At 42.0% G+C, this 20201-nt stretch overlaps 1 protein-coding gene across 1 annotated transcript; it reads left to right on the forward strand.

Moving 5' to 3' along the window:
- Positions 1 to 1751: 1751 nt before the first annotated feature.
- LIPT1 (lipoyltransferase 1) lies at positions 1752 to 8464 on the forward strand. The gene is made up of 2 exons (XM_040336344.1): positions 1752 to 1869; positions 7234 to 8464. The coding sequence occupies exon 2, from the start codon at positions 7240 to 7242 to the stop codon at positions 8359 to 8361; it is 1122 nt and encodes a 373-aa protein (XP_040192278.1). The 5' UTR covers positions 1752 to 1869; positions 7234 to 7239; the 3' UTR covers positions 8362 to 8464.
- Positions 8465 to 20201: the final 11737 nt, after the last annotated feature.

Below are 20201 nucleotides of genomic sequence, written 5' to 3' on the forward strand. Positions count from 1 at the left end.
CACTGATGGGCGGCACGGATGGGCACTGATAGGCGGCACGGATAGGCGGCATGGATAGGCTTGGATAGGCGGCATGGATGGGCACGAATTGGTGGCACAGATGGGCACAGATAGGTGGCACGGATGGGCATAGATGGGCACTATTGTATGTGTTGTACTAATGGATGCCAATCAGTGCCAAACAAAGGCTGGGCACGGATAGGCGGCACGGCTGGGCACGGATAGGCGGCACGGATATGTACTAATGGATGCCAATCAGTGCCAAACAATGCCTGCCAATCAGTGCCAAACAATGCCTGCCAATCAGTGATGCCCATTGTGGGCACTGATTGGGATCCATTGTGGCACTGATTGACATCCATTTTTTGTGTCCTCATCCCTGGTGGTCTAGGGTGGCATACCTTTATTTTTATTTAATCCCTGGTGGTCTAGTGGGCATCCCTGGTGGTCCAGTGGGCATCCCTGGTGGTCCAGTGGGCATCCTCGGGGGGGCTGTGCTGATAATCGATCAGCACAAACCACCCCTGTCACAAGAGCAGCCGATCGGCTCTCCTCTACTCGCGTCAGACTGACACCCTGCAACAACGATCGCCGCGATGCGCGCCCCCGGGGGCGCGCAGCTGCTCAGAATCCTGAGGACGTCATATGACGTCCAGTCAGGATTCTACAACCACTTTGCAGACGTCAATTTGTCATTGGCGGGCGGCAAGTGGTTAAAAAAGTATCGGTAAGTGGTATCGGCGAGCACTTGAAAAAGTATCGGTAAGTGGTATCGGCGAGTACTTGAAAAAGTATCGGTAAGTGGTATTGGCGAGTACTTGAAAAAGTATCAGTAATTGGTATCGGCGAGTACTTGAAAAAGTATCGGTAAGTGGTATCGGCGAGTACTTGAAAAAGTATCAGTAATTGGTATCGGCGAGTACTTGAAAAAGTATCGGTAAGTGGTATCGGCGAGTACTTGAAAAAGTATCGGTAAGTGGTATCGGCGAGTACTTGAAAAAGTATCGGTAAGTGGTATCGGCGAGTACTTGAAAAAGTATCGGTAAGAGGTATCGGCGAGTACTTGAAAAAGTATCGGTAAGAGGTATCGGCGAGTACTTGAAAAAGTATCAGTAAGTGGTATCGGCGAGTACTTGAAAAAGTATCGGTAAGTGGTATCGGCGAGTACTTGAAAAAGTATCGGTAAGAGGTATCGGCGAGTACTTGAAAAAGTATCGGTAAGTGGTATCGGCGAGTACTTGAAAAAGTATCGGTAAGTGGTATCGGCGAGTACTTGAAAAAGTATCGGTAAGTGGTATCGGCGAGTACTTGAAAAAGTATCGGTAAGTGGTATCGGCGAGTACTTGAAAAAGTATCGGTAAGTGGTATCGGCGAGTACTTGAAAAAAATATCAATACTTGTACTCGGTCTATAAAAAGTGGTATCGGTGCACCACTAATGTGAACCTAGGCTTAGCACACCTGCGCAGGCGGTCCGTGCCTCACATTCATTTACCTGTGTACAGTCTGTACATTCATTTATCGATTACACGGATATTTGTAGTGTGGAAGCACCTTATCATTTTAAAGAGTGTCTTATTAATTCCCCTGATTATATTTAGCTTTTTTAAAACGTATTCAACAAGTCCTAATTGGAAAAAAGATCAGTGATCTGACAATAGAAGTACAAGCCTGCTGAGGTACAGTTTTAGAACGCCAAGGACCTACACACAGATGGAGCTGTCAATCAAAGTGGTGACATCATACAGGGGAGGGACCCACAGGACACAGGGGCGGGGTCTACAGGACACACGGAGGAGGAAAGGTCTACGCTCGCTTTCAGCCAGGAGGCGGAGGGAAAACAGAACGGTCTTATGTCTATATTGCACAGGTGAGAGTGAGTCTCTACTTCCGAATCGGACACCCCTGTAAATCTACATTCTCTATAAGAGACCCTCGGGTTGGGGAAACACGCATGCGCCCTGTGACTCTTGTCGCATGTAGATGACGATTTGTGATGTGACTGTCGAGCCACATGGGTGGTTTGCTGTGGGGATAGTCCAGTCGGAGGTCAAAGTTAGCTGACATCTCTCTCGTATATAGATAGAAAAGCTGCACTCCTTCCTGCAATACATTATGCAGTAGACCATCTTGTAGCTTGTACATTTTTTGCACTTTCTACCCTATTTATAGAAGGAAAGTCATAGTTCACTTTCTGCAAAAATGTAATCACTGCACACACATTTATAAAATAGTGCATTGAATTATTCTTTGCATTAAAATCATTGTAAAGTTGACTTTTTAATAACAAACATGTTATTTTCCTGCTCTATGTATTTTTTTTTTTACACAGCAATAAGGTCCTCTACTGTGGTCCCCTGCAGATGCATTGGTCTCCTATTCTCAGGGTGGAACTGTTCTGTCAGGATAGCGAACCCGTCAGATTAGGTAACAGAAGTGACGTTCTGTCAGCTGCGTATGCGTTCCACCACTACCAGGGTTGCTAATCTGACAGAACACCTGCAGTCAGAAGAAGGCAGCGGACCTCTTACTACACCCAGCCAGCATTTTGAAAGCCTAAAGGTTTAGCGCTGTGCAGTGTGCTAACACGGCCTCCGCCATCTTCCTAATGCTGGCATCCAGCTTCTTTCAAAATGTAACATCCAAACAGCATAACAGATGTCAGTATACAATTTTTTTGAAAAAATGACTGTGAAATTCAAGACGTAGCTGGGTGTCGTAAGATGTCCGCTGCCAACTTCTGACTGCAGGTGTTTTGTCAGATTAGCAAACCTGGTAGAACCATAGCAAACCATAGAACGCATGCCCAGCTGACGGATCGTCACTTCTGTTAGCTAATCTGATAGTGTTCTATAGGAAGCTGCTTCCAATGATGCAACATGTGCAGGCTCAATCCTGAGCGCTCTGATAGGTAGATTCACAAAGAGTTAGGCCGGCTTATCAGTAGATAAGCTGACCTAACTCTGAATCTACGCCGGCGTTTGTTTAAGTGTATTCTCAAACAGAGATACACTTAAACAAAGCTAAGATAGGCCGGCTTGCGCCGTTCTATCTTAGCTTGCAGTGTTTCTGTTGTCCGCTAGATGGCGCTTCCATTGCGGCCGGCGTAGATTATGTAAATGAGGGGATACGCCGAATCACGAACGTACGCCAGGCCTACACCGTCGCATTACGTCGTTTCCGTAAGGGATAGGCCGCCTAAAGTTATTCCACCTATGAGGTGGAATAACAATGTTAAGTATGGCCGCCGTTCCCGCCGCGAGGTTCTAATTTTTAACATCGTTTGCGCAAGTCGTCCGTGAATCGGGATTTACGTAGTTTACATACACGTCGAAATCAATAGGTGCGTACGGCCTACTTAGCCACAATGCGCACTGGGAAATGTAGTCGCCCGGCGCATACGCAGTGTCAAACGTCAAAAAACGTGAGGCCAAGCCTCATTTCCTTACAACACGCCCCTCTCCAAGTCATTTGAATTAGGCGCGCTTATGCCCGCTCGTTTTAGGCTACGCCACTGAAAATTAGCAGGTAAGTGGTTTGAGAATCACTACTAGCCTAACTAATTTACGGCGGTGTAGCCTAAAAAGACTAGGCTAGGCCGCCCTAAAGTTAGGCGCCCCTACGTGAATCTACCTATGAGTGTCCATTGACACACACCGTGCGGCTCAGCCCTACCCCCAGCTCCCTCACTGAATTTGATTGGCAGTGGAGGGAGCCCCGTTAAGGAGAGAGAGAGCGCAGCATCAGATCAGGTTCAGGTAAGTATTTGGAGGAGAGTCAACAAGAAGTTCACCTTTTGTATCATGCTACACGTTACACCCATATTCATAATGTAACATCCTATAGCAGTGATCCCTATACACTTCTCCGTACCCTATTGACTCCCTCTACACTGCCCTACATACTACTCACCTTTATACACTGCCCTACATACTGGCCTCTATTAGAGCTGGGCGATTTTATTTTTTTCCCCCTAAAAAACTCCATTTACGATTGTAATCAAGGTTTTTTTTTTTTTATGGACACCGCACCGGTCCTGAGGAGCTGCGGGCATGAGTTTTTAGGCGAGGACGCTGCTTTGGCCTAGTCCGCGGTGTCCGGCCTCGCGGACTAGGCCGAAGCAGCGGCCTCGCCTAAAAACTCCTGCCCGCAGCTCCTCAGGACTGGCGCGGTGTCAGCGCCGCTCCTGGGGAGCTGCGGGCAGGAGTTTTTAGGCAAATTAATGCTTTGGCTTATTTAAACCTTGCCAAAGATTGTCATTTGAACTGAGGTCCAGGCTGTTTTAAGTCATTCAGGTTTTTGGTTTTAAACAGCTCCTGTATAATTTTGGCCATTTGTGTAGGGTTACAGTCCTTCTGGAGGTGAGCCTCCACACCAAGGTCAGGTTTCTTACAGCCTAAAAAAGTTTTTCTGCTATTATTTCCCTGTCTTTGGCTCTATCTCTCTCTCGCCCACAATTTTGAACAATTTCACTATTGTTGGCAGTGAAAGCCAATCCCACAATAAAAATTCAACCATGACTGTGGCTAATGAAAACTAACTCTACAACATGAATTCTACCACAGCTGTGCTCCATTTTTTTTAAAGTTTTAGCCCAGGTTCACACTGGGCTGCGGAAGTGAAGCCGTGCAAGTTCAGCTGAACTCGCACGATTTCACTCCCGCTGGCAGTCCCGATTTCGGCCGTGATTTCAGAGACATCAGTGCAGGTAGGCGCAAAAAGTAGGCGGCGTCGCACTGATTAGTATGGTGCCATTGCCGGCAAATGCTGCCAATTTGAGATGCGATTTGAGATGTCAAATCACATCTCAAATCGTACCAGTGTGAACCAGGCCTTCACCCAAGATTCACAAAATTTTCCCACAGCAGTCACACATTTTCCCAATTGAATGAATTAGAAAAATGTGGAAATCTTGGGTGAAAGTTGTTTGAATCATGGGTAAGGCTGGGTTCACACTACTACACTACTTTCATCCTACTTTGCTCTGCTACATCGGTCCTACATTTATCCTACATTGGTCCTACATCCATCCTACTTTCATGAACAGGATACTACTTTGGTCCGACTTCAATGATATTCAATGGGCCTGAAGTAGGATCAATGTAGGACCAAAAGTAGTACAGGGAGCATTTTCAAAGTCGGACTGACTTGTGTAGGACGCTACAAGACGCTCTCATAGGGAAACATTGAACACAGAGCAAAGTAGGATGAAAGTAGTGTAGTAGTGTGAACCCAGCCTGAAACTATTTATAAATAGACCCTATATTGTCTTACACCAGGGGTGCCCAACCTTTTGAAGATCGAGGGCCACTTAAGCAACTTGATAACCATTCGCGGGCCACAATGAGCAGAGCGGGTGTATGGCAGCACACTCTATTCTATATAACCGGATTGGAGTGGAGGTAGGCGTTTGTAGACGGACACAAATCCATCTGCCACTTCTCTGAGGTGAATGGAGGGTCCAATTGGGTTGGACTGACTGTGTGAAAGGGGCCTAAAGCTGCTTTCACTCTGATGCACTGTTGTTTACCCGCATCACGAGTGTAGCACAGTTCACCTGTGGCTTTCCTGCAGGTTAGCTGCACTTTGCCATACACTTCTGTTAAATCCTGTAAGTGTGGTGCACTTTCAGAAAGCTCACCAAACTCGCAGGTAAAAGAAGTCTATGGTTCAGTGCAGGTAACCTGCAGTTGCAGTGCTCTGCAGCTGTGGATCGATTTAAAAGCAGCCCAGTAAGCACTGCAGAACAGATATGCCCGTATATACACTGTGATTTTAGTAGTAAACTTATCTTTAGAAACCGTATTCTATTCCATCCCAGAGCAGGAGGTCATTTGCCACATCAGAGGGCTCCGAGGGCCACTGGTTGGGCACCCCTGTCTTACACTAAGGCTAGATTATTTAATCATGTTATACCAAAGAACATTTTCAAAATGTTTTTGTATCTCAACATGTCTTTTTTTCTTTTTCTAAACAACTGCTTTTTTCTATAAAGCCTGTTATCTGGATTATGGTTGTCCCATAAATAAAGGACCGTGTCGGCAGTGGATTTTATTAGGCTCAGGGTAAGGGTAAATGTTCCAATATGGCATCCATGCATCAAAGAGTGCAGCCTGAGTCGACCACCTCAGTTGGTTAAGTTTCATTGGCAACACGACCCTGCATTAATGGTTTCTCGAATCTCATCTGGAGCTGCTTCTGAGTTATCATACACCTCTTGGTTGCCTCTCCATCTAATGCGCTCCTTACCTGGTCACTAGGTTTTGGTGGATAGCCAGAACTGTGGTTGTGCCATATACTTTTATTTTATTTTTAGCGTTCAGTGTATGACATATATTTTCGAACCCTTATTTGTGCTTCACCAGAATGTTATATTGGTTTTGTTTGGATAGCTTTTCGGTCTTCATAATGCCATTTGCTTAGGCATGTTGATGTTCTCTTACAAACTCTGGGATCTTCACAAACATTGATTTATTTTGAGATCATGTAACACCTTAATTGCCCAAAGATGGACTGAATTAGGCTTATTGAAAGCTCTAAAAATGCTTTGTCAAAGCTTGCCATTTACTCTGCTCGTATACAAGCTGAAAGCCGCGTTAAACAAGGCCTAACAAATTCAGATGTTCAGAAAAAGGTTGGTTTATTTTAAAATCATGTGACACCTTACATGCCCACAGGTGGACCATATTAAACAATGATTTTATTTAGGTTGGTTGCACCAGGTTTTACAGCAAAGGGGGAAACGCTAAGACAAAAATAAAACCTATTCGGTTTTAGGCACATTTTCTATTGAAATCAATAGAAACTGCATTGCTGTGCATTTGCATTGCATGGTAACATACATAAATGCACACAAATGTGATTTTACGCATCCCATTGGTTTCCATGGAAACGCATATATGTTAAAATGCAAAGGTGTGGAGTTGGCTTTGTCAGCCAAGTCTTCAAGATTTTTTATAACTAAAAAAAGGGCAAAAACTATATAGTTTATTCTATTCCATTATGATGAACTACTTTGTATAGATTGGTGGCTTAAGTTGTGTAAATTTAACAAATGTGGAAAATTCCAAGCGCTTACATATTTATGGAAAGCTGTATACAATATTTGGACAAGTAATAGTGTGTAAAACATTTTGTTTTGTTTCCATTTTAATTCATGTCTGTAATGTTCAGGTAAAATGTAAATTACATTTCCATTGTCTTATTGTATGTTTTTGTTTTGTTTTTTCATTAGTGAAAAATGATGTTGATCCAGTCAACTTTAAGAAGAATCAGACTTCCAGTTTCTTTTCATACATCAGTTGTTAGGTTTGGAAGTTCAGTAAGACAAGGTCTCATTTTGCAGTCTGTTTCCAGCAATGTATATGAGAACCTGGCTGTAGAAGATTGGATTCATGATCATATGAACTTAGAAGAGAAGAACGTTCTGTTTCTATGGAGGAATTCACCAACAGTGGTTATTGGCCGTCACCAAAATCCATGGAAAGAATGTAACCTCCATTTGATGAGAGGAAAAGGAATTGGCCTGGCAAGGAGACGAAGTGGCGGTGGGACAGTGTATCATGATCTGGGCAATGTTAACCTAACTTTTTTTACCTCAAAGAAAAAGTATGATCGAATGGAAAACTTAAATTTGGTTATTAGAGCTCTTAAAGAATTGGAGCCATTTTTGAATGTCCAAGCAACGCAAAGATATGACCTGCTCTTAGATGGCCAATACAAAATTTCAGGGACTGCATCTAAGCTTGGAAGGACTGTTGCCTATCACCACTGTACCTTGCTGTGTGATGCAGACAGCTCTGTCCTACCACTAGTGTTGCAAAGTCCATGCACAGGCATACATAGTAATGCCACACCTAGTGTTCCTTCACTGGTACGAAATCTGTCCCAGGCTCATTCGTCTTTGACATGTGAAACTGTCATGGATGCTGTGGCCAAAGAATACAGTTTTGAGTATGATAACAAGCCGCATATTCATGTGGTTGACCCAACTGATGAAACAACCTTTCCTGGCATATCTCAAAAGAAACAGGATTTGTGCACTTGGGAGTGGATTTATGGAAAAACTCCAAAGTTCGACGTTATGACTTCCTTTCAGATTCTTCATGAGGATTCAGTTATAGATGTGAAATTGACAATGGCTATAAAAAATGGTTGTATAGAAAGCTGTTCTATTATACTGCCATACCAGTGGCTTCCTAAAGAACAGTGTGATGAGCTGCAAAATATTTTGGTGGGCAGCAAATTTTGCTCAAGCGAAACTGTGTTTTTAGTGAGCACCTTGATCAGAACTTATCCACAAGACTATGAAATTCAAACTAAGTGGAATATTTTATGTGAGAAGCTGATTTCAGTAATGTGATGATTGGATTGCACATATTTGCTAAAGCAATATATATTTATTAATATATCATTTTTAATGACAAAACACTGTATATAAAATATGAAATTATAAATATAAAAAAGAAAATGACAACTATACAAGAGCTCTAAAACTGATGTTTCTGTTTTTTTTGCAAAGCCCTTTCAACACGCATCCACCTATTATTACATAGGTGGAGTATTTACCACCGACCAGTACCATTAATTTCTCTTCTACCTTTTTAAGGGTTCTAAGTCCACATAAAACCTTAGGCCTGAGCCTATTTTTGTGAAAGAACAGTAACATTGATAAAATCAATCATTCAGATTCTAAAAGTTGTTTTCAGCTTCAAAATAAGAACTACTTGCTTTGCCTGAGAGCAGAGGCTATCTCTGCTCTCTCCCTCCTCACAAGGCAGATTGCTCTTGCTACTGTCAATAAAATCCTGTGACAAGTGAGCTGGAGGCAGGGATACAGGCAGAGCAGCTTGCACTAGTGCCCCCATAGGAAGCGTATTTCTATGGGGCTACTCGGCGGGGGGGAGCCAGGAGCGTCGGCAGTGGACCCCAGAAGAGGAGGATTGCTGCTGCTCTCTGCAAAACCTTTGCACAGAGCAGGAGAGTATAACATGTTTGTTATTTAGAAAAAATAAAGGTTTAGAATCACTTTAAAGAAGTAATTGCGCTAAATAGCTTGGAAGAGCAAACATGTTAAGGCCCAACTCGGGGAAGCTGAAAAGTCCTCCTTTGCAGTTGGGCTGCACCTGCAATAGAAGGCATAACTTCTTGTTTATGTCTAGGGGGCATAGAAAAGGAGACTTGCTTACCCAATCCTCCACTTCTCTGTGCTGCTAGGCCAGCCCCCTCAGTGTCTTCTCCCCCATTCTCCAGTGTTCTAAGGTCCTGGCATCAAGACTGATGCAGGATCCATATAAATGCATTGGATGTGATGACATTGAGGGGCAGTCTACTGCAGGAGCGTATGGGATCGCTGTTTGCTGGGGGAGCAGAGAATTGGTTAAGTACAAGTACTTTTACTCTACCCTAGAATAAAAGAGCAGTTAACCCTAGCTGAGCGGACGCAGCCACACCTCAAGGAATAATTTGCAGATTTCCCGGAGTTGGGCATTAAGGGACCTTAAGGCTACTGCCTAGCTGGCTCTGCCTGAGCAATATCCCCAGACTCCTTCAGCTGAGATTTCATAACCAGGCATTTGATCAGCCACTATGGAAATGTTAAAAACCCCTTACAGGTATTACAGGACTGTTTCTAATAATATATTGTTTTAAGTGGGAATGGCGATATTTATTTTGTGTCTGTTATTTAACACCTATTCGTGAGAGCAATATGCTGCTTGTTGGATCACAGTAGACCCCTCTCAAAAGGGGGTTCTTTTAGGCAGACCTGATCAGAAGCTCCATGTAAATTTAATGGGCAGACAGATGTAAATGGGCATTTACATCCAATTATCTCCAAGTATGTTCAGGTCTGGGAAGAAAAGATGAAATGCACAAGGTCTGCATTCTTTTCTACGAAGAAAAAAATTGCGCTTATCAATACAAATAAAATGTACACAATATAATGGGAAAGCAGCAGCTCATGTGCAGATGCACCAAAATATATATGGGGAAAAAAGGGGGGTTTGGCTGCGCTTATAGAACCCGGACTAGGTATAATCCCAGTCCACACAAAATATGGATATTGCTCAGGCCCTAGGGGGGTCTGAGTAATGGTAGGAAACGGTCCACAATCAGTGATTAAAAATTTTCCAAGTCCTTTAGGAATCCAGATAATAACCAACAATCAATGGTCCTTCCGCTGGACAGAATCTTTCTGTGATAGATTGCACTTATCACCCCGTGGATCCACATCACGCTCTAGGTGAAAGCCCACACCACTTATGTCAAGCAGCTTACCAGAGGGTTATTGGTATACAGCGGTCGGCTGTAACCCAGCCGCGGCCTTTTGAGGGGGATCCTCCTTCCGGGAATCGTACCACCCTTAGCTCCCGCACGTGTGACCAAACACCACCATACGAATCATGAGTAAGAGAAGGCAGACATAGTATAGCACCGCAAAAGATGTATTTATTTATAAAAAAGCAATTTCGAAAATTACTCACATGGTTTAAAAGAAAATCGAGCGTTTTTAAAAGTTTTGTTTGTTGCCGGCCGGCGAACAAGTGAAGCGGAGCCCTTCCTCCTAACGCGATGACGTCACCGCACGTCCTCCCAGACGCGTTTCGTCATTGGACGTTGTCAATGGGATAGGGCATTGCGGTGAGTCATCCCTTATATGGGCTCTAACCTCATCATGAGGTGTGAGCAAAGGTACAGCAAACACCATCTTGGTAAGTGGCAAAAATGCCAGTATTTAACCTTAAATAGATGTCTCTAAGGATATGGTGAATATTGGTATAAATGTGCATATTGTGCGGCGTACAGACACTGACGAGCACGCTGCTTAATAAAAAGGAGAACTTTATAAAAAAATACAACGTAGGTAATAAACAATGTATGAATGGATTTCTAAAGAGGAAATGAATCCCCTATAGAAGTTATACAGAACGGGACGACACTAAAAATAAAAGTGTATATATTCTTACTGGTGTCTCTCTACAGCGCCATCTAGAGGATTCTGAAGGGGTATCAACAAGGATATATTAAATCCCAAGTATTATAACAGACTACTTATACATCCACAGTGATTGATGGCTGCCAATCACCGGCAGGAAGTAGGTCTTATGTATATTGACGTGCAAATTACATAATAACATAATACATCTTAAATACTTAAATTGCTCTATCTATCAATAGAACTTGTGAGGGAAAAATTACATAAATATTTCCGTGCAAAATTCTCTATTTTAAATGAATAAATAGTGAATACTATATACGTGTAAAAATACTAATAAATACATTGAATTAGGCTAGCTAATTAGTTCAAGGTATTAATAATGGGCGAGTGAAATAATAACCCCAGACAATCTCACTCAAGGGTCACTAATTTAAGTGAAAAAACATTTTGACCAAAACTATATATATATAAAAAAGAAGAAAAATCTCATTCTGTCTAGAAAACTGTGCTAAAAACAAAGTGTAATGTGCAATATGAGCCTAATATGAGAGACTGATATCTACATACAAAAAAAAAAGAGAAAAGGGGGGGGGGGAAATGAGAAAAATTATAAGAAAAAATATATATAGACCTCCTTCTATACATAAAACCTCTCAGGGAATCAGGTGTTCACTATACCAATGTCAACCTCACCATGGGTTCTACATACAAAACAAAGCATGCAAACCTTACAGGGGGTTAGATGTTACACATAACATTAATTCTAGGCATTGTTGATGAACGCATTTACGTCTGTTTCGATATTGAGGCCATGCGGAGTGTATGATTTTAACCGGTATATCCAGCTCATTTCCATCTTGGAGATGGATCTAACAAGATGGCTACCCCTCCAGTTGGGTTTAAATTTGTCTATACCCAGGAACAGCGTGTTGGCAGGGTTTTTATTATGCTTAAGGAGGTAGTGCTTTGAAACCGAATGGTTTCTAAAACCAGACAGTATGTTTGTGATGTGCTCATTAATGCGGACTTGTAGGGCCCGCTTAGTACGTCCCACGTATTGCAGGCCGCATGGGCACTGCAAAAGGTAGACAACCCCTGTGGATGCACAGGTAATGCACGGTTTGATAGTGTGTTCCTGTCCCGTGACAGTGGAAGTAAACGTGGTGACACGTCTCTGACCACAGGAATTAAAAGAGCACACTCTACACTTCCTGCATTTATAGTACCCTGTCAATTGGTCAAAAAATCCCATACTTCTTATAGGGGGATTTAAGACGTTCACAGCTACTCGAGACCTTAGTGGTTGTGCCCCTCTAAAGATAACCTTGGGCTTCTCTGGAAGTACCTCTTTGAGCACATTGTCATTCAAGGCCAAATGCCAATGTTTACCAATGATGTCCTTTATGCTCTTATGCTGGGCCGAGAAAGTGGTAATGAAGGGGACTCCTATGGGGAAAATATCCTGATTGGGGACTCTATCCACCAGGAGATCCTCTCTACTGGTATTAAGAACTTCATCCCTGACTACCTTCAAAGGTCCCGATCTATATCCTTTCTCTAGGAATCTCTTAGTTAAAACTTATTGAACAAGTTGTCATTAATTTGTTGTGCGGTCAAGTCCCTACTAGTGATACCTGGATGGTTACAATTGATGTAACATCATTATATACCATCATCCCCCACCATCTTGGGTTTGAAGCAGTCCAATATTATCTTGAACTCAATTCAGGCCTACATGAGAGACAGATAGCTTTCATTATGACCCTACTAAAATTCGCTGCCGCCTTGAACTATTTTTGGTTCGAGGATAATTTCTATAGGCAGGATACTGGCGTGGCGATGGGGGCCAAGTATGCCCCAAGCTTGGCCAACTTGTTCATGGCCAAGTGGGAGGAGGATGTCATCAGGTCCAGGAATATGCCCCAGGTAGCCTTATGGGCTAGGTATATTGATGACATCCTCCTCCTATGGGCAGGGGACCATGGAGACTTATTGTCGTTTATGGATTCCCTTAACCTGAATGATAGGGGGATACTCCTTAAATTTGAGGCGAGTCAGTCCGAAATCCATTACCTTGACCTAAGTATCAGGATAGTGGGTGGTAGGTTTGAAACTTCAACCTTCTTCAAAGAGACCGACAGAAACTCTTTTATCCCTACTGACAGTTGCCACTATGGGCCTTGGATATCTGGCGTGCCTAAAAGCCAGTTTTTAAGATTAAGGAGGAACTGTAGTGACAACAGAGATTTTATAGTTCAGGCTGAAGTTTTAACTAAGAGATTCCTAGAGAAAGGATATAGATCGGGACCTTTGAAGGTAGTCAGGGATGAAGTTCTTAATACCAGTAGAGAGGATCTCCTGGTGGATAGAGTCCCCAATCAGGATATTTTCCCCATAGGAGTCCCCTTCATTACCACTTTCTCGGCCCAGCATAAGAGCATAAAGGACATCATTGGTAAACATTGGCATTTGGCCTTGAATGACAATGTGCTCAAAGAGGTACTTCCAGAGAAGCCCAAGGTTATCTTTAGAGGGGCACAACCACTAAGGTCTCGAGTAGCTGTGAACGTCTTAAATCCCCCTATAAGAAGTATGGGATTTTTTGACCAATTGACAGGGTACTATAAATGCAGGAAGTGTAGAGTGTGCTCTTTTAATTCCTGTGGTCAGAGACGTGTCACCACGTTTACTTCCACTGTCACGGGACAGGAACACACTATCAAACCGTGCATTACCTGTGCATCCACAGGGGTCGTCTACCTTTTGCAGTGCCCATGCGGCCTGCAATACGTGGGACGTACTAGGCGGGCCCTACAAGTCCGCATTAATGAGCACATCACAAACATACTGTCTGGTTTTAGAAACCATTCGGTTTCAAAGCACTACCTCCTTAAGCATAATAAAAACCCTGCCAACACGCTGTTCCTGGGTATAGACAAATTTAAACCCAACTGGAGGGGTAGCCATCTTGTTAGATCCATCTCCAAGATGGAAATGAGCTGGATATACCGGTTAAAATCATACACTCCGCATGGCCTCAATATCGAAACAGACGTAAATGCGTTCATCAACAATGCCTAGAATTAATGTTATGTGTAACATCTAACCCCCTGTAAGGTTTGCATGCTTTGTTTTGTATGTAGAACCCATGGTGATGTTGACATTGGTATAGTGAACACCTGATTCCCTGAGAGGTTTTATGTATAGAAGGAGGTCTATATATATTTATATATATATTTTTTCTTATAATTTTTCTCATTTCCCCCCCCCCCCCTTTTCTCCTTTTTTTTTGTATGTAGATATCAGTCTCTCATATTAGGCTCATATTGCACATTGCACTTTGTTTTTAGCACAGTTTTCTAGATAGAATGAGATTTTTCTTCTTTTTTATATATATATAGTTTTGGTAAAAATGTTTTTTCACTTAAATTAGTGACCCTTGAGTGAGATTATCTGGGGTTATTATTTCACTCGCCCATTATTAATACCTTGAACTAATTAGCTAGCCTAATTCAATGTATTTATTAGTATTTTTACACGTATATAGTATTCACTATTTATTCATTTAAAATAGAGAATTTTGCACGGAAATATTTATGTAATTTTTCCCTCACAAGTTCTATTGATAGATAGAGCAATTTAAGTATTTAAGATGTATTATGTTATTATGTAATTTGCACGTCAATATACATAAGACCTACTTCCTGCCGGTGATTGGCAGCTATCAATCACTGGGGATGTATAAGTAGTCTGTTATAATACTTGGGATTTAATATATCCTTGTTGATACCCCTTCAGAATCCTCTAGATGGCGCTGTAGAGAGACACCAGTAAGAATATATACACTTTTATTTTTAGTGTCGTCCCGTTCTGTATAACTTCTATAGGGGATTCATTTCCTCTTTAGAAATCCATTCATACATCGTTTATTACCTACGTTGTATTTTTTTTATAAAGTTCTCCTTTTTATTAAGCAGCGTGCTCGTCAGTGTCTGTACGCCGCACAATATGCACATTTATACCAATATTCACCATATCCTTAGAGACATCTATTTAAGGTTAAATACTGGCATTTTTGCCACTTACCAAGATGGTGTTTGCTGTACCTTTGCTCACACCTCATGATGAGGTTAGAGCCCATATAAGGGATGACTCACCGCAACGCCCTATACCATTGACAACGTCCAATGACGAAACGCGTCTGGGAGGACGTGCGGTGACGTCATCGCGTTAGGAGGAAGGGCTCCGCTTCACTTGTTCGCCGGCCGGCAACAAACAAAACTTTTAAAAACGCTCGATTTTCTTTTAAACCATGTGAGTAATTTTCTAAATTGCTTTTTTATAAATAAATACATCTTTTGCGGTGCTATACTATGTCTGCCTTCTCTTACTCATGATTCGTATGGTGGTGTTTGGTCACACGTGCGGGAGCTAAGGGTGGTACGATTCCCGGAAGGAGGATCCCCCTCAAAAGGCCACGGCTGGGTTACAGCCGACCGCTGTATACCAATAACCCTCTGGTAAGCTGCTTGACATAAGTGGTGGTGGGCTTTCACCTAGAGCGTGCTGTGGATCCACGGGGTGATAAGTGCAATCTATCACAGAAAGATTCTGCATTCTTTTCTGTCTGTTAACATCTGACCACACTGTAGATCTAATATACTGCAAAATGCTAAGCAGATACAGATATCACTTTTGTTTCATTCTGCTCTAATTGAGAGAAGATCTGTACACTGATTCCTTGCTGATTGGACTGGACACAGCCGTGTAAGAGGGGCCAGGAATGGAAATAGAAGAAATGCTAGTATAAAGGAAAAAGAACAAATGCAAACATGAAGCTTTGTGCTTTACACTTGGTCTTCCAGGCAGCCTCTATATCACAGTTATGTAATAAAGCTTTGGGCAGACAGCTAAATGCACAGATTGAATGCATAAAACAGAGATTTTTTTTTACCCCCAAAAAGGTTTTTGTATTTTTTTGCTGCCCCCCCCCCCCCCCCCCGATCTGCTGAAATGTGATTGCAACAGGCTGATGCCAAGTCAGGCACTGGCATTGAAAAATTTACATTTAAAATGTGTGTACAGGCAATGCTTTTTTAAAGTTTTGGCTAAGGAGTAGAGGACTGGAATCCCTATCAATGTCTTTACTGTGGTCTGTTCTCCCCTGGGATGATCTACCCTGGCTAATGGCTATTGTTCCTGATGACCATGCTCATCAAGACAGAAAATAAGGGGGAAATACAACATTTTAGGTTGTCACTAGAACTGGAATTGAGGGGAAATTCCATTGAGGTCACCTGTTTAGTGTGACAGTTGCCTAAGCAAGGAAATCCTTTTACTTGTAGAGGTTTTCTCTCCCTTCCACTGAAGTGTCTCTGGGTCATGCAGAACTGCTGCTATCTATAGGAAACTTGATACTGGAACATACATAGTAATAGGTACAGTGAGAGCTGGATTACCTAGAAGCTACCCCCATTCTCTTTTTAAATAACCACAAATTCAGATTAGCACTGCTAAAGACCTTGTTTGTGTGTATGTATCACAGCAGAAACTAGACTAGAATGGAAGTTGCACAGTGTGAGGGGTAATTCAATACACATACAATTATGCAGCATTTAGCCCTGGGTATTACAATTTGAGGAACCTTACATATTCAATTTCCACTGTTTAAATTTTACTTTGCCTCTATTTTAGTGTACAAAGCTCAGATTTAATCATTTGGTGCTAGGCTTGTGTTTTTTCATATGTGTACTATACATGCATTATATATACGGTGCTTTCAAGTCCTCCGGGAAAGTTTGGAATCACCCCCAGGATCTGAAACACCTAGGTTTCCAATTTGCATTCCAGCAAAGAATATGGCAGGTATGCTAAACTGTGCAAGTGGAGTGATCTCCTGACCCATAGTAACAGCATAGTCCTGGTCAGATGGAGGGGAGAGGCAGTGTGGAAGCTTATGCTGAGGTAGGTTAGATACTGAGCTTCATTACTGAACTTGGGTTTATTTCACTTCTACTGACACCAACAATTGCAGCAAATTTTTCCCACTTCCACCAATGATAGGGCCTAATTTTCACGCACTGACACCAATGACTGGGGGTCATTTATTTTCCCACTGACAACGATATTTTTACCCACTGATACCAGAGACTGGGCCTTAATTTTACCCATTGGCACCACTGGTTTCACACCAATGATTTGGGCCTCATTTATACCCACTGCTACCAACATTCAGGACACATTTTTAACCACAGGTACCCATGGATTGTAGCTTATTTTTACTCACTGGCACCAATGACTGAAGGTAATTTTTTTCCCACTGATACCAATGTTTTTTCAAATTTTTGGGCTTGGGGCTCTTTTTACACCTACTGTCAGTGATTTGAACATATTTTTATACACTGATACAAGTGAATGAATATAATTGGAACCCCTTTTTTACCCACTGACATTCATGACTGGGGCTCATTTCTGCCCCTGACAACAATGATTATGATTTACTCACTGACACCAATTAGAGAGGCTAATTAAATCCCACTGACACCAATGACTGGATTTTCAGAGATGTTGGTTATTATAGGAATTGTCTGCATGGGCACATCTTTGAGTATTGACATGTTTATATAGTGAAATTAGTCTCTTTTAATCAATTTATCCACATATCTTATTTAAATCATTCACACCTTTTTTTTTTTTTTTTTTTTTACAGCTTTGTATGAATTAAGCAGCACTGGTACACAGAATTGATGATAAATATTGCTTTTAGATAGAAGTAGTTCTTCATATCAAAAATTTACAATGCTCAGTCTTCAATTTGACCACAAGGTGTCAGACTTGTGTCAATTTCATATGGATGTATATGAATGAATACGTTTTCTACAAATAGTGTGTGTGTGTGATATGGATGTACTATGCATTAGGTAAGCAGCACTCCAGTGTAAAATCCTCAATCCCTCAGCTTTAAATGGTGCTACAAGCCCAACCTGAAGCAGCACTGTGTTGAAGAAGGAGAGTGCTAATGCTTGCCTCCTGGACGCCTGTTCTTTGCTTCTTTTTTACTTTTAAATTGCTGAATAGCTTTCAATGGGTTGGGGCGAGACTATGAGATGAGCAGAGAGGCATTAACAGCTACGGTCACTGTCATTAAAAAAGAGGGAAAGGACAATACGAATTGTTCAGGGTTCCGACCTATCTCACTCCTGAATGCAGATACCAAACTGTATGCAAAAATTTTGGCCGACCGAATGAGGGGGGTGATGACTGCCATTGTCCACCCAGACCAGGTTGGTTTCATACCTGGGAGGGAGGGAAAGGACAATGGGGTTAGGGCACTTCTCCTCATGGAGCAGATCAAAGAAAGAGGGACCCCCGGTCTATTCCTGTCAGTAGACGCTGAGAAAGCGTTTGATAGGGTAGACTGGGGGTTCCTGATACAAACACTAGAATGTATAGGAATTGGCCCAAGGATGATCAAATGGATCAAAACGCTCTATTTCCACCCATGTGCTAGGATCAAGATCAATGGATCTTTATCCGCACCCTTCGAGATGAGAAATGGAACCAGGCAGGGTTGTCCCCTGTCCCCTCTTCTTTTTGTCTTATCATTGGAACCCCTGCTGGCAATGGTCCGACAAAATCCAGAAATATATGGAATAGAGGTTGGAGAAGATGAGCACAAATTATCCGCCTTCGCAGACGACATTCTATTCTATATAAGCAGCCCAAGAGTCACTCTCCCGAAGTTAATAGCTACCCTAAAACAATATGGTGAGGTGTCAAACTTTAAAATGAATACAGAAAAGACGGAGATCCTAAATATCAACATTCTTAAAGAAGAAGAACAATATCTGCGGAAGAAATATAATTTTAAATGGCAAAAAGAAATAAAATATCTGGGAATAAAACTGGCAAATTCCATAAAGAAAATATATAGAATAAACTTTATCCCCCTGCTCAACGAAATAAAAAGTGAAATTAAAAACATATTTAATAGACCAATTTCGTGGTTCGGGAGGATAAATGTAGTAAAAATGGTTCTCATCCCAAAAATTCTATACAAGTTTCAAATGGTCCCAATATACCTACCACCGTCATTCATCAAAATAATTAACTCCCTCATAATGAACTATATTTGGAATAATAAAAAACACAGGGTGTCTGCTCAAATCCTAAAACGGGCCAAGAAAAAGGGAGGCTTAGCTGTACCCGACATCAGATTGTATTATAATGCTTCGGTTCTCTCACGGGTAATAGAATGGGCTAAAGAATCCCAGGATAAAAGATGGTTAAATATTGAATGCACATTAGCGAGGGCACAGTTAGGGAGATTAATTTGGAATCCACCACAACACAGATTCTTACACTCCTCAACACACACAATCACTCATAATGCATGGAGGATCTGGGATAGACTTCACAAACAATTAAAAACAGAATTCAACTCACCCTTTATTGATTTAAAAGAAAATGAATATTTCATTCCAGGGACAAAAGAAGTAGGGGGAAATTGGATCACAAATAGAACACAGTTAAAAGATATAACACTAGATGGCAAAATTAGGACACTTCACGATATTAAATATAGGATTGGAATTAGGGCGCTCGACGAGTGGAGATACTTGCAGTTAGTCTCATTCGTCAAGCGCCTACCACACCCTTTGAGGTCACAAGAGGATTACACCTTATTGGAACAATTGTGTTGCATCGAAAGCTCAAAAGGAAATATATCTAAAATCTATAATTACTTGCAGAAAACGGAAGAGTTGGACACGCCAAAATACATCCAAAATTGGGAAACAGACTTAGGGGTCCCAAGGGGGAAAACGACCATAGGAAGAATCCTGAAAATGACTCACACCTCGGCAGTAGATGTAAGAACGGCCGAGATGAACTACAAATGTTTGACGAGGTGGTACGCCACCCCAGATAAAATGGCAAAATTCAGAGGGGGAGAGTCAGAGAAATGCTGGAGAGGTTGTGAGTCAAGAGGAACAATGGCACACCTTTGGTGGGACTGCCTGAAAATTAAAGCCTATTGGAAAAAAATCTTGTCCCTGATAAATGTAATAACAAAAAAAGAAGTGGAAGATAACCCATGGGTAGTTCTCTTTCATGGGGGGGGAGATTCCAGAGAAGGAGTACAAGGGTTCACTGATCCCTCACTTGCTGAACGCAGCGAAACGATTGATTCCCCTTAAATGGAGAGACGCGAAAAGTCCGCAAATGTGGGAGTGGATCGACTCCGTAGAGGACACTTATAGGAG

Source organism: Rana temporaria, chromosome 2 (genome assembly GCF_905171775.1).
Source record: "Rana temporaria chromosome 2, aRanTem1.1, whole genome shotgun sequence".
NCBI classification, from domain to species: domain Eukaryota; kingdom Metazoa; phylum Chordata; class Amphibia; order Anura; family Ranidae; genus Rana; species Rana temporaria.